General features: G+C 36.1%; 1 protein-coding gene across 2 annotated transcripts in view; it reads right to left on the reverse strand.

Annotated features, from left to right (window-relative positions):
• Window positions 1-15,003, reverse strand: part of LOC111044827 (serine/arginine repetitive matrix protein 1) — a 165,686-nt gene that overhangs the window by 93,190 nt on the left and 57,493 nt on the right. For both annotated transcript variants that reach the window (XM_039440711.1, XM_039440712.1), the window contains exon 5: window positions 14,318-14,387. In XM_039440711.1, the coding sequence (XP_039296645.1) occupies window positions 14,318-14,387 (70 nt within the window). The remainder of the gene's footprint in view (window positions 1-14,317; window positions 14,388-15,003) is intronic.

A 15,003-nucleotide genomic window follows, 5' to 3' on the forward strand; every position in this document is an offset into this window, starting at 1 on the left:
TAGCTAAAAAGGTGTGTAAACAGAGCTCAGCAGAATATCTCAACAGTTGTAACTCCAGACCTTCTTGTAAATTCAGTTTCAGACTAGTCAGTAAGATTGAGATCGAGAATGTCATAAGAAACATGAAATCCAGCAAATGTGCTGATATCTATGGTATGAACACATTAATTTTCAAATTAGGATTAGATTATCTAAGTGAAGTGTTAACCCACATTATAAATAGTTGTATATTGAACTCTGTGTTTCCTGATGCATTGAAGTTGGTAAAGGTAGTTCCAATATTCAAGAAAGGTAGCAAATCTGATTGCAATAGTTCCAGACCTATCTCTTTGGTTCCAATTATATCTAAAGTTTTTGAAAAGTTGTTGAATATTCAGATGGTTCAGTATTTTGAGGTGAATAATCTGTTCAGTGACAGTCAGTATGGCTATATGTTGGGAATGGGAGCTGTGAAAGCGACAATCTCCCTATATGATCAGCTATTGGAATCATTGAAAAATAAAAATCAGACTGATGTAAGACTATTCGACCTTTTGAGAGCTTTCGACACAGTTTGTCATGAAGTTCTTCTGAAAAAATTAGAATTTTATGGTTTTGAAGAATCTGCTAGCAAGCTTATTCAGTCCTATCTGAGAGATAGGTTTCATAAAGTGGTTTTTAATGGTGTTGAGTCTAATTATTTGCCGGTTCGTTATGGGGTACCTCAAGGTTCAATATTGGGCCCAACTTTGTCCATTATATATGTGAATGACATGCCTAGTGTAATTGGACCCTCAGCCAAAGGATATTTGTTTGCTGATGACCTGGCAGTTTGTGTAAGTACAAAATCTACCTTGGCAATCAATAGAATCGGGTCCATAGAGAATATTACACTGATGATTGAGGATTGGTGTAACGCAAATTTACTGTGTTCAAACTTAGATAAAATTAAGAGTCTTAATGTGTCTTATGGCAACAATGATGATTTGAATGGTCTGAGAATGGTTAATTTTCTTGGTTTTAATGTTGACTCTAGGCTGAATTGGAAAGACCATATTGATAAAGTGGCGGGTAAGCTGTGTAAGGGATTGTTTATGTTAAGAAAATTGAGAACAGGAGTAAGTCTATCAGTGTTGCGAATAGTATATTTTTCTCATATACACAGTTATTTATCTTATGGAACAATATTGTGGACTTCCCAAAAATATAGTATTAGATTATTTAGACTGCAGAAAAAAGCTGTGAGAATAATATGTGGTCTTCCTTCAAGAGGACACTGTAGGGATAGCTTCAAATTGATTGAAATTATGACACTTCCTGCTGTGTTTGTTTATCAATGTCTCAATCATGTTAAGGTGAATTATAACTCCTATGCTCAGCAGGGTATGTGTCACAACTATAATACTAGAGGTAGGAATAAACAAGTCTTGAGGTTCTGCCACTATGCAAATACTCAGAAAACTTTCTATTACGTTTCTCTGAAACTTTTCAATGCCTTGCCTGAGAATATAAAGAAATTACCATTAAAATTATTCACGAATAGAGTTAAACGATTTCTGTCGAGAAATCCAATTTATGGAATAGAAGAGTTCTATGACGTAGTTGACAATATGCTTGATTAGCAACTAGGTACTCTCATGGGTGAACTAGTCATATGATTATGTGTTATGAGTGTGTTTTACTTATATTGTTATGAAAATAAGTATATTTTTATGTTTATAATTTATTGTAATGACTTTCTGCTTGTAATAATTATGACTCAATCTATCATTGACATTTGTAATGCAATTGATGTTCTCAATTAGCTGCTGCAATAAAGTATCTTGACTTTTGACTTTTGACTTTTGACTTATAATAACTTCGACACAGGTTGAAACTATCCACACCACTATGACGTCCTTGACAAAAGTACTTTCTAACATTGCTTTGCTTTTCACAAGATATGTCATCGAAAATAAATGTTGAGTTCGAATCAACTTCATTTGAATGAGGAACAGTATCATTATCTTCAAATAAATGAATTCTCAAACCATCAACACTCTGAGCTATTCTCTCCAATAACCTATATTTTGCTCGATTTAATGTCTTAATAAATAGGTACATGATCTCGAATTTAGGACCATTTGGTTCATAGATTAATGGAAGCATTAGATTGGTTTTACCACAATTTGATTGTCCAACAATTAAACATCTGATTGTATTTGGAAGAAGAGGACCGTGTTTTGAACTCTGTGACTCATGTACATCAGCATTATTCACATTGAAAGTATGTTGTTGCTTCAGGAAATGCATGATAAAGACTGAACATATTTCATATGAAACATGCCTTATATAGATTTTTAGTTGCTGCTCATCTTCCTGAATTCAATGAATTAATATTGCTATTATTATTGAAAGGTTATGTTATTGAAGCTCTATTATTCAACATTAGTATTATTTATAGTAATTGATGAATTGCATGAATGAATAAATCATTGAATTATTACATGGGTTCACTACATACACACACACACCCTCACCCACACCTTCCCACTCCTGTAAGCACCTAAATATTATTTTTTATTTTAATTTCTCAATTTCCAGTTGTATGCAGTTCTATTAAATAACAATTGATGGGATAAGGCTATTTTTAATTAATTGACTCCCTTATCCTATCAAAGTGATCTGATAACTGTCCAAAGATGATTGAAAACAGACCTACCAATACCTGATTTTGTGAAAGTCATAGCTGATAAGGCTATTATTAGATTTGTTCTGTAATTAACATGACCCTTATCTTGTTGCCTAGCAACAAAGATATATATTTTACCCAAGAGTATACAAGACAATGTTGGAAAGCTCATGGCTCAGTCTTGGTGCAGCATTCACAGTGAGTACTTCTCCTTTAGTGTGTTCATCCAGATAATACTTCTACTTCTACCAGTGTGTGACTTATTGTAATTGGTTGGTGTTAGTGGTTGGTGAGTGGCTATTTGATTCTATCAGATGATTTTATTCATTTTTCAACAGCTTTTTAACAGCTGAGCCAAGTTTATTCACTTTTCAACTTCATTTCATACTATTCACATATCATCATGGAATGTGAATTTTGTGGTCTTAAATTCACATGCATGTTCAACTTGCACAGACCTGCTAAAAAGTGTGAGAAAGGATTTTATAGGGCTGCAAATCATATTTGTGGTTATTGTGCCAATTCATTTGATTCAGTAGCCTCAAGGAACAACCACCATAAAATAATGTGCTCTAAATTCTTAGATGATAAAGATTTTGAGAGTGCAATGAATATTATATGTGGAAAATGTGGTAAGGTTTTTTCAAGGCCTGATAATAGAAAGAGACATGGAAATATATGCCATGAAGTTTTTAGTGGTATATGCTCAGTGGCAATGGAACCTGATTTAGATGGTATCAATAAGTATGGTACTGCCTTTCAAGGGTGTCTCAAGTCATATTTGATCCAATGTGATATTATTCATGACACATCTGAATTTCTACAAGCAGTGAAACAAAAAATAATTGCTAGGTTAAGAACATCATCAAGTACTCATGCCACAGTGAAGTTTAACATCTGAGTTGACTGCACAATGATAAATCAACTAGATGAAGAACTCAATACATCATTTGAAACAAAAAACCATCCAGTGTTTAGGGATAGTAATTTGGATGATATTTCAAATCCAAGATTCGATAGATTGAACAACTGAAGAAAAGTGGGGACTGCAGGTGCCTTTTGTAGTGTACTGTGACTTTGAATGTATTTTAAAGCCTGTACAAAGCTGTACCCCAGATGCAGCTGCCTCATACACAGTAGAAGCACACAAACATGAGGTCATGAGCTTTTGTTTATATTTAAAACAAACACTGGAATATCCATGTCTTCCAACACATCCTTCCACATACAGAGGTAGAAATGCTGTGAAGGTGCTTCTGAACTATTTGAAGGGAATTGGTGAAAAGTGTCAGAAATATAAAAAACAAAAATCCTAATGGATACAATGTCACGAGATGAAATTGATGAGTTCAATTATGCAGACAAATGTTTCATATGTGACAAGCACTTGTGGAAGACGTAAAAGTGAGAGATCACTGTCATATGTCAGGAAAATACAGAGGAGCAGCACATAATAGCTGTCACTTGAAGTATCAAGCTCCACATTTCCTCCCTGTGATATTCCACAATCTCAGTGGATATGACAGCCACTTCATTGTGCATGAGTTAGGTTATGATGGAAATCAAATAGACATTATTCTGTTTCATGTCAAGTAGCTTAGACAGTCTGGCCAGAAACTTTTCCAATCTTGAGGAGATAAGAAAGTTTCTCCTACCACACATATTCCTCTACTAACAAGAGAAGGAGTGTTCCCATATTAATATGTAACAAGATTGGAAAAGTTGAATGAAATATCTCTACCTCCAAAATCAGTGTTTTACTTAAATTTGACAGAAACAGATATGACTGATGAAGATTATTTGCAACAAAGGTTTGAAATACGTTTGGTTTCACAACACTAGAGCAATATAGTGATCATTATTTATAGACTGATGTGTTGTTGTTAGCTGATGTGTTGGGAAATTTCAGAAGCATCACAATGAAGACACATAAGTTAGACCCATGTCATATTATTTCACTCTACCTGGTCTGTCTTGGGATGCAATGCTGCACTTTACAGGCATCCAACTGTAACTTCTCACTGACTATGAGGAAACTATGATGGTTGAGGAAGGAATGCAGAGTGGTTTATGCCAAGTTTCACACCAACATATAAAAGCCAATAACAAATACATGGAAACATATGATTCAACTGCTGTTAGTGTTTTCATCTCATACAGAGGTTGTAATAATTTGTATGGCCTGACAATGTCAAGACCAATGCCTTCTGGAGACTTCCAGTGGGTTGATTTGAGTGCAAATGATCTACTCAATGCACAAGGTGGTGATGACTTACATAGTTGAAGTTGATGTGGAATATCCAAAAACACTTCATGAAGACCATTGTGATCTGCCATTTCTACCTAAAGTGATATCTACAGGAAATGATCAAAAAAAGTTGTGTGCACATGTAAATAGCCCAAAGCAATATGTAGTTCACTACATGGCATTGGAGCAGGCAGTTGAACACAGGTTAAAAATTGTGAAAGTTCATCGTGTGTTGAGATTCAAACAGTCATTATGGCTACAGTCATGCATTGAACACAATACAAAACTCTGTACTTTGTCTCAAAATGCTTTTGAAAAGGATCTTTATGAACTTTATGTTAACTCAGTGTATGGGAAAACTATGGAAAATATTAGGAATCAAATGAACATGCAATTGGTATGTAGTGGTAAAAAAATTGAAAAAATGATCAGAAAGCCTGAATTTATTGATAGAATCATTTATTGTGAAAATCTAGCAGCTATCCATTCACAAACAAAAGAAATTCTGTTTAATAAGCCAATATATTATTAGCATGACCTATTCCACCCTCTAGGTTTCCTAATAATTGCGAAGTATTGCTACGACGCGGACTAGCTACAGCCAGGTATGGGTCGGGGTCGGTGACCGTATTGACTGGTGGAGATACTGGACCTACACTTCTCCCTCTATCCTGATTCTTTACCCTCTGCTTCTTTCGCGAGATTTTTACTTTCAGGGGAAGAGTGTTTGCCCGTGCCGTTGCTGGCCGATTCGTCCCTCGGCTCTTGGAATACAGGGTGGGTGCTAAGGGAGATTAAGATAACCCTATACAAGGAGACGGATCTGACTATCAGATCCCTACCAATAATTCTATTTATAAAGGTAGTACGCAATCTGAACCAACTGCGAATTGACGGCGAGCAAGCTGTACCTGCAAGCCCGGGATGTGGTTTTTCTATGGGGTTTAAGGTGAGAGCTATGAGGTAAAGGTATGACGGAACTATGGAGTTATTAGTAGTATTTGAGATGTGGTTAAGTAGGGCACGGTATAGGGTGTAAGCTATAGAGAATAGGGTGCAGGGTATGAGGTATATGGTATAGGGTATAGGGAACAGAGAATCAATAATAAGATTATTATTCTCTACAGCAAATGAATATCTGCTCAATAATCCACAATCTGAGAATTGCGCTCTAGCTCTCAGCAAGCTGGACCTGCTAGCTAAATACAGTATATCAATTTCAATAATGTGGTAATTAAAGTTTAGAGGATAAGGTTTCGGGTGTCGGATTTCTGAATCGCGAGCCTGCAGCTGCGAAAGGATTTTCAGCAATTCTGAAACTGCTAAACAGGATTTCCGCGCTAATCTGATGACTGTGCGCCGGTTATTAAGGGCCAATCTGTGACTGCCCTTAAGGGTATGGGAATCACTCTCAATCGTCCGAAACGCTTTTAAATTAATAGTCAGTATGTCGACTATTATGAGAGGATAGAAAAGATTTTTAACAGACACAGTCTGTAGAATAATATCGGGAAGACAACAGTCTGTCGTTGTCAGGGTAGGAAAGGATTCCTCCAGGATTTTCCACAAGGAAAATATCGAGTCAGAGACTCCCAATTCAGGAAAAGATTTCAATAGACTTTTCCAAGTAATTGCCAGTCTAAGGACTACCACAAGATCAATCTCTAATTTGCAACCGAGATCACGGGAAAATTCATGAATTTTCCACAGGGAAAACCAGCAAATAATATTTGCTATTAAAGAAGACAGGTTTCTAAGAATTTTAGAAAGGATTCGCGGGTCTGAAAACCCGCGACTAGGACGATCTCGAATCTGGAACTGAGATCAGGAAATATTTTAACACAGGAAGAATTAAGAGAAAGAAAGAGAAAGGATGCCGCAGTCTAGAAACTTCGGCGAGGAAGTCCTCAAGCTGTACCTGAGAGCTAGAAGGATTTTGGAATAGGGAAAGTGAAGAGAAAGAAAGAGAATGGACGTCGCAGTCTAGAAACTTCGACAAGGACGAACTCAAGCTGTGCCTGAGTTCTCTAGGAAAAGGATTGGACTTTTCCTACTTGGAATTACAGCAAGTCAGAAACTGCTAAGCAAATTTAAAATACAGGGCCACTCTATAGTATGAAAACTAAGCAAGGAAAATTTACCATAAATGATAATAATCTCTCTACAGGGATAAAAATTAATCGAGAAAACTTTTCTCAAAAGGAACAGGGATTTTCCCACAAGAATAAAAATTAATTGAGTAAAACTATTCTCAAAAAGGACAGGGATTTCCCTACAAGAATAAAAATTCAATGGAGAAAAATTACTCTTTAAACTAAAGGCCACCTTACTACAGAGAAGGAAAAATATACGGACTACCAGTCCTGACATACAATTACCTGAAATGACGTAGATACTGATACGGAGAATAGCGAACCGATTCCCACTTCCCGTATTATAAGTTAATTAAAAACGTCGTGAAGCGACAGAGTCGAGACTTATAAATTAAGTACTCAAAAATAACCCGCTATAAGAGCCTAGCTAAATTTCCCACTCAAATATTTGTAGCACAAACTTGAGATCCCTTACAGGTTTCAAAACCAAGGATAACTCGTTCACCCCCAGTGATACGAATTTAGGAAAAATAACCCACAAGAAAGAAAATCCCCCAGGAAGTTCTATCTTCATATACAGTCGGCAATTCGACATACAATATTCCATTCACTAAAATACAGAATAGAATATTAACCCTCTAGTACACCACTATTGGGAGCGCCGCACAGAACGCAGCCGTACACGAACCCGTTCACCGAACAACTCTCTCTCTCCCAGGTCTTCTTGAAGCTGCACCGGGTCGCTGAAAATTAGGAGGCTGGGGGAAAAGAGCTTCCTGACCAATGAGAGTCTGAAAAGACGATCACGCCACTGGTCATGTGACAGGGTTTGATTCAGCTGCTCCTGATGTTAAGGGTGCAGCAAATGATGACAATGATAGTAATTGCTACACTAATTCAGTCCGGTAAACAACATTTCTATTCCAGAAATTTCATGAAGAATGATACCAACCCGACTCGGTAGCCGCTTATCGTTTTGATGATACGGCTGCTGCTGATTCATAGGGATTGGCGACGATGGTGATGATGTGCATGTACACAACTGCAAATCTAACAAAATATATCCGGCAGTCGACCCTATTCTAATTCTAAAATAGAATAAATTTGCTAAATTATACATTAGTCGACGGCTCTACGTCCGTCACAAAAATTCACTTTGTGACAATATATAGGTCAAGCTGTATTAGACATTTCCAAAACAACAATGTATAGTTTTCACTATGATGTAATGCTGCCAAAATATGGTCCAAAAGCCATAAAGCTAACTTACACAGACACAGACAGTCTACTATACAAAATTGTAACAGTTGATCTCTATGATGATATATTGAAAATGATTGAGCACTTTGACACATCTGACTACCCACAAGACCATCAATGTTATTCACTAGCAAACAATCTACGATTACGATTTGCCTCGTAAAACATGGTCGGCATTGAATAGGGTACGAACTCATCATGGTAGATGTGCCTATCTGATGCATAAGTGGGGGAAGGCTGACTCCCCTTTCTGTGAGTGTGGAGCAGTCCAGACTGTGAGACACATAGTGAAGGAGTGTCCCAGATCAGCATACATGGGCGCACATGAAGATTTCCTGATGGCTAAACCAGCAATAGCCTACTTAAATACCCTGGAAGCATGCCTCTAATTTCCAGGTCAAAAGTGACTAAGATATTTTTATTCGTTTTATATATGAATTTTCTATTGTTTCCTTTTTTTTCGAATTTTGTGATCATAAATGTGTTGTGTATACTGCCATACGCTAAATAAACTAGCAAACCAGAAAGTGTTGGGTAAATTCAAAGATGAGCCAATAGTGGGATCATTCTGTAATTTGTTGGTCTATGTACAAAAATGTATCCAATAAGAATGGATAATCATGAGATAGAGAAGGCAGAAGGTATTCAGTCTGCTGCATTGAAAAGCAGTCTGCTGGTTTACTATTATTTTATTCATGATTAAAATTTGAAACATTTATCATGAAAATTATTTAAGTCTTTGAAAATATTTGTTTATATTGATAGTCTTTATTCTTGTCTCAATTGAGGAGATTGAAAAAAATGTTATTTGGAAGTATTGTTTTGTTTTAAAAGCAGAGCGAATTTATATTGAGATAAAGGGATATTCTCAATGAGAAAATGTTACAGTAAGTCATATTTTCAAATTATCCTAGCAGGATTGCTAGATATATCTATGAATTTCCTTGTTTATTGTAAATATTATTATCTGAATAGTCAGTTATTATGCTGATTTATTTTGTTTTGAAGAGTTGTATTTTTTTATTCATCTCATATTCTTATTAAGGATATCTCTTTTTATACCCCTTTGATGTTTCCCCACTTTGATGAAGTAAAGGGCCTTGAACCATTTTCAAATGGTGACCAAGAGAGAAACATATTGTAATCAATTCAATTAGCAATAAATATAGTTCTGTAATTTGAGATATTCATGTTTTGATAAAACATATACTATAGTAAGTGAATGTGTTGACCATTTCACCTTATCTTACTCTATACACACATAGTGAACATTCAAAATGGAAAATAATATGTTGGATATTATATATTGGAATTCATACATATTGTAACACTATTATAAAAAAGTGGTATTGGACAAAATACTCTATTCTATTTGGTATAGTAGGCACCAATAAAGTTGAGAGGTGAGATAATTTTTCCATCATATTGCTATATTATTGAAAATGGACATAATGATCATTATCATTAATCTATTTGAAATGGTTACCACAGTCTCACCCACTTATTTATTAACACTGGCTTAAGATGATGCCCACATGAGCTTCATGCTTGTGCACGGGTAATGATGATATCAGGTGAGTGGACCTTTAGGTGGGTTCCAAACCAATTTCAAACTCAAAAATTATATTCAATGGTCTTTGGTCACCCTTAAGAAGGGAGTACCAAGCCCATGGAGCTTAACTTGGTGGCTTATCAGCCATGGAACATCTCTTAATCAAATTAATTGCCTTAAACATCTATTGACATGCAAAATTGATAAAAGGGAGAATTATCTATGAAAATATTATTATTTTATCATAGGGATTAGATAAGATGTGTCATGACATGATAAGGATCGAAAATCAAAAATTTATATGGGTTAGGTAAGGTTAGATAAGGGGTGGCTGCACATCCTCCAAGGAGCTAGAAGCGCTCTTATATATCTACTTACACGTCACGATATGACAGGACAGAGAGCTCTATGTTTATTCAGGATTTCTTCTAGACATTTTGAATTGATGAATTATTCATTTATTTTTGAAAAGACATAACGACAGGTCAATGTAACTTACTGAGCACAAAATCCACTGTTCACAGAACTTCTAGAAGTCGACTGTCCACTATAGACATATAGTCTATAGATGAGCGGCAGTGGCATAGGGGGGCAGCAGGGATGGGCTTGTTTGGAAGGAGGATCTTGAAAGTGATATGTCTGCATATTCACTTTCTTAGAAATAAGAGTACTTGAACTAAAATTGTGGTCCTCATTCTAGTGGGAGAATTGATCTAAGGGAGGGGGTTATAGAATGGAGTCTTCTTGCATGAAGCATAGGGAATTGTTTGGGAGGGATTCTACATTTGTCACACCCATAATTTTTTTTCAAATAAATACTTGAACTAAAATGGCAGTTTCCATATTGGTGGGAGAACCGGTCCAGACAAGAGGTTATAATATGGAGTTTTCCCATGCAAAGTGTGAGGGGATTTGGGCAGGGTTTGGAGCACCCTTATTTGAATACTGCTCTGTGATTGGTCATTTGAGTCCGAAATGATACACTTCTTCATATTATCCTTAATCCAGGTGAACACTATGTAGCAGAGCTGTATAGCAGAGCTACATAGCTACAGCTATATAGCTCTGATACAAGTTTGAAAAGTAACACTGGAAATCTGCTTTATAGCCCGGCTGTATAGCAAATTATAGGTGTCAATTTAATTCTTTCCAACTCTCATACCTAATCCACCAATAGGCCTACTCCCACCAAATCCACTCACACTCAACAGTTCCTACACTTTGATAGTTGCAATCCCTATGACATCAAAAGATCCCTCCCACATTCCCTCTTAATCCAAGGCCAGAAGATTTGCAGTATGCCTCACCATCTTGACCAGTATCTCAAAAGACTCCACCAATCCCTCCGGAAATGTCACTATCCTGAAAGGTTGTTACAGTAACAAATCTCTTTCAAAAATGGCACCAATCCAACTGGCACTAATCGTGTGACTGGTCACAGGACCGTTTGATTTCAAACTGCAGTCTGCTTGGTTGAGGAAGGAAACTCAGTTTCCGAAAATTTCCCCATTTCTAATGAAAGTTTTCAAGTGTTTTCTAAAGCAGAAATTCAAATCATGATTGACAATATATAAATGCACCTTCAACTTCAAGCAATATGTTATAAATGATATATATATATATATATATATTATATATATATATATATTATATATATATATATAAATTAAAACAGGAGACAAGATATGAATAGATTGAAAACACTTAAAAACTTACATTAGGAATGGGGAAATTTTCGGAGACTGTGTCTCCTTTCTCAACCGAGCACAGACTCGTGTGTGGTCTGTGCTTGGTTGAGAAAGGAGACACAGTCTTTGAAAATTTCCCCATTTCTAATGTAAGTTTTTAAGTGTTTTCAATCTATTTATATCGTGTCCCCCGTTTCAATTTATATTACAAACTTTCAAGTGTCTTCTGTTATGTGCTATATTTATATATATATATATATATATATATTATATATATATATATATATATATTATATATATATATATATATATGTATTTATTTATTTATTTATTTATTTATTTATTTATAGCTCATAAATGAAGACACTTAAAGGTTTGTAATATGAATTAAAACAGGAGACATAAGACATAAATAGATTGAAAACACTTGAAAACTTACATTAGAAATGGGGGAAATTTTCGGGAAATGAGTTCCCTTCCTCAACAGAGCAGACTGCAGTTTGAAATCTAATGATTGTGTGACCACAGAGTATGCATGAAGAGTCAATTGTAGCAGCAGAGACCACAGACTACGTGGTGCAGATAGATGGAGAGAAAAAGGGTACAGATTCAGGGGACATTATGGGGTATTTAGGGGGCGGTTACAAACAGGATATTTGAGATTTGAGTGGATTATGAATAAGGAAAGGTGTAGCTTATGAATTGATAGGGAAGAGGAGATTTAAGGTTAGAAATCAAAAAAGAATTGGACTTGAATTGGAGAATTCAAAATTTCATCCCCCATTCTGAAGGATTAAAATCCCTTGAGCATTTCCTTTTCTCACGACTTATACCCTCCACCCCTTCAACCTCCTCCCTAGTAAACCTTGCCAAACTGGTGCTCACAGGCAATGCCTTCAGGTGGAATATTTCTGAATCCATCATCAACTTCCTAGATGTCAATGTAATCCTTTCCAACTCCAATACCTTATCCACCAATACTTTCACCAAATCCACCCACATTCAACAGTTCCTACACTTTGAAAGTTGCCATCCCTACCACATCAAAAGATCCCTCCCACATTCCCTCTCAATCCGAGGCCAAAAATATGCAGTGATCCCCACCATCTTGACCAGTACCTCAAAAAACTCCAACAATCCCTCCTGAAATGTAACTATCCTGGGAGGTTGTTATAGGAACAAATCTCCTCCAAAACTGGCACTAATACAAACACAAAAAATTCCCAAATCCCTTAAACTCCAAAGCTCTGTACCACCTACTTCCCTGGAATTGAAAACCTCAAACCTGTCCTTAAAGATCTGTTCCATGTCGTCTCCTCCAATCCCTCTACCAAACACCTTCTCATGCAATCACCCACCCTCATTTATAAGCAACCTCCCAACCTTGAGAAAATTCTCAGTAGAAACAAATCACTCACCTCTGATGGAATCCCAACTCCACCTGGTACCCTACCTTGCAAACGCCCCTGCTGTTGAACCTGTCCTATCACTGATTCTTCCATCTCCTTTACCAGTCCTATCACCAACTACACCCACCAAATCCATCAATCCAGTAATTGCATCTCCAAAAATTGCATCTACCTCCTCTCCTGCAACTTCTGTCCTGCCTTCTACATAGGTGAAGCCACCACTGCCCTAAACCTCCGGATCAACAATCACAGGGCTTCCTTTAAAAATAATACTTCCCTACCCATCCCTACCGATGGCTCTGAGCACAACAAGAACTTTGACCAATGCTTCAAAGTCAAAGTCCTTGTCACCCTCCTCCCACAGCCCCCTCCATAGATGACAAGATGGAATAATTGGCTTTTATTTGGGTGCTTGGAGCTGCTTCCAGTCCTGGTCTCAACAGACAGTAATATTACCATAGCTACCAACTGTTCAATTGAATTTAAATAAATTCCACAGCTCTCAAATATATATTAAATGTTCAATAGAAATGAAAAATAAAGTTCATTCTAGTTCAATTCTACAATTCCTTTCTTCAATTTTGGTCTAATTCTTCTTTGATTTCTAATTTCAAATCTCCTCTTTCCTATCAATTCATAAGCTACACCTTTCCTTATTCATAGCCCACTCAAATATTGAATATCCCGTTAGTAACCGCCCCCTAAATACCACATAATGTCTCCTGAATCTGTACCCTTTTTCTCTCCATCCAACTGCACCACGTAATCTGTGGTCTCTGCTGCTACAATTGACTCTCCGTGTGTACTCTGTGGTCACATGACCGTTGGATTTCAAACTGCAGTCTGCTCGGTTGAGGAAGGGAACTCAGTTTCCGAAAATTCCCCCTATTTCTAATGTAAGTTTTTAAGTGTTTTCAATCTATTTATGTCTCCTGTTTTAATTCATATTACAAACTTCAAAGTGTCTTCTGTTATATGCTATAAATATATATATATATATATCATATCGCTTGAAGTTGAGGGTGCATTTATATATTGTCGATCATGATTTGAATTTCTGTTTTAGTTTCTTATTACAAAGAAATGTCTAGGTTTTCTACCCATGCCTTAGCGTGGTCCATCATATTGAAAATATCTCAAATGTTCCATTGAAGGCTCTGGGGCATGCATCTATTAAGTGGTTGATGTTCTGCACAGTAGCACCACAGTCACAAGCTGGGGAATCAACTCATCCCCATTTGTGTAGGAAGTCAGCACATTTGCCATAATCCTAGCAGTTAGTAGTGTGTAGACTATCAAGCGACCCTATTTTAAGTTATAATTGCATGTGCTTCCAATTCGAAATTTCCCTTTCCCAATAATATGGGACAAAGTGGAGAAATGAATTGATTGAGCAAAATATATTCAATTTACATACCTATTGAAGTTTGTCTTACTGGGGTGCTTGCCACGTTTACGTTTAAATAACGAGTCCAATAAATCTCTCACTGGATATGGAAGAAAAAAAATTAATTATTCAGAATTCTTCAAAGGTAACAGCATTGACAAGCATTGAGAAATAATGTAACCATATATTGTTATGGGGTTTTACACTAATAAAACACTTGATGCTATTTATACTGATTAGTGGGGATGGGAATCGATACATCGATGTTCAAAAACATCAATGTTTCAACATCAAACATCGATGTTTCTACCATCAATGTTTACTGTTCGATGTTTTTAACTTATCAATGGTTTTACCTAGACATTGGTCATTGAATGTTTTTCCCAACAAAGTGAAAACAATTCTAATTTTTAATTTGAATAAGGTTTTTTTTTTGAAGAGGATTATCTAGAGAGTTTATAGTGACAATATAGAGCAATAGTAACAGAAGATAATCATTATCTTTGTCATATTTAGTGTAGTATTCTTTTAAGTGTTTTTTGTTAAATTAGATCACTTTTGTGGAAGATCTCGCATAAGTTTTGACTTCCTGCTGATTGTTTTTTCTCCAATCAGGCTCTCTGTATTTTTATGTGAGACTGTTGGATACTTTTGAAGATTAACATTACTTCTGTGGCCTGTGTGAAGGTGAGATAGTTATTTAGAATTGAATAAAG

This window comes from Nilaparvata lugens, chromosome 14 (assembly GCF_014356525.2).
Source record: "Nilaparvata lugens isolate BPH chromosome 14, ASM1435652v1, whole genome shotgun sequence".
NCBI lineage: Eukaryota > Metazoa > Arthropoda > Insecta > Hemiptera > Delphacidae > Nilaparvata > Nilaparvata lugens.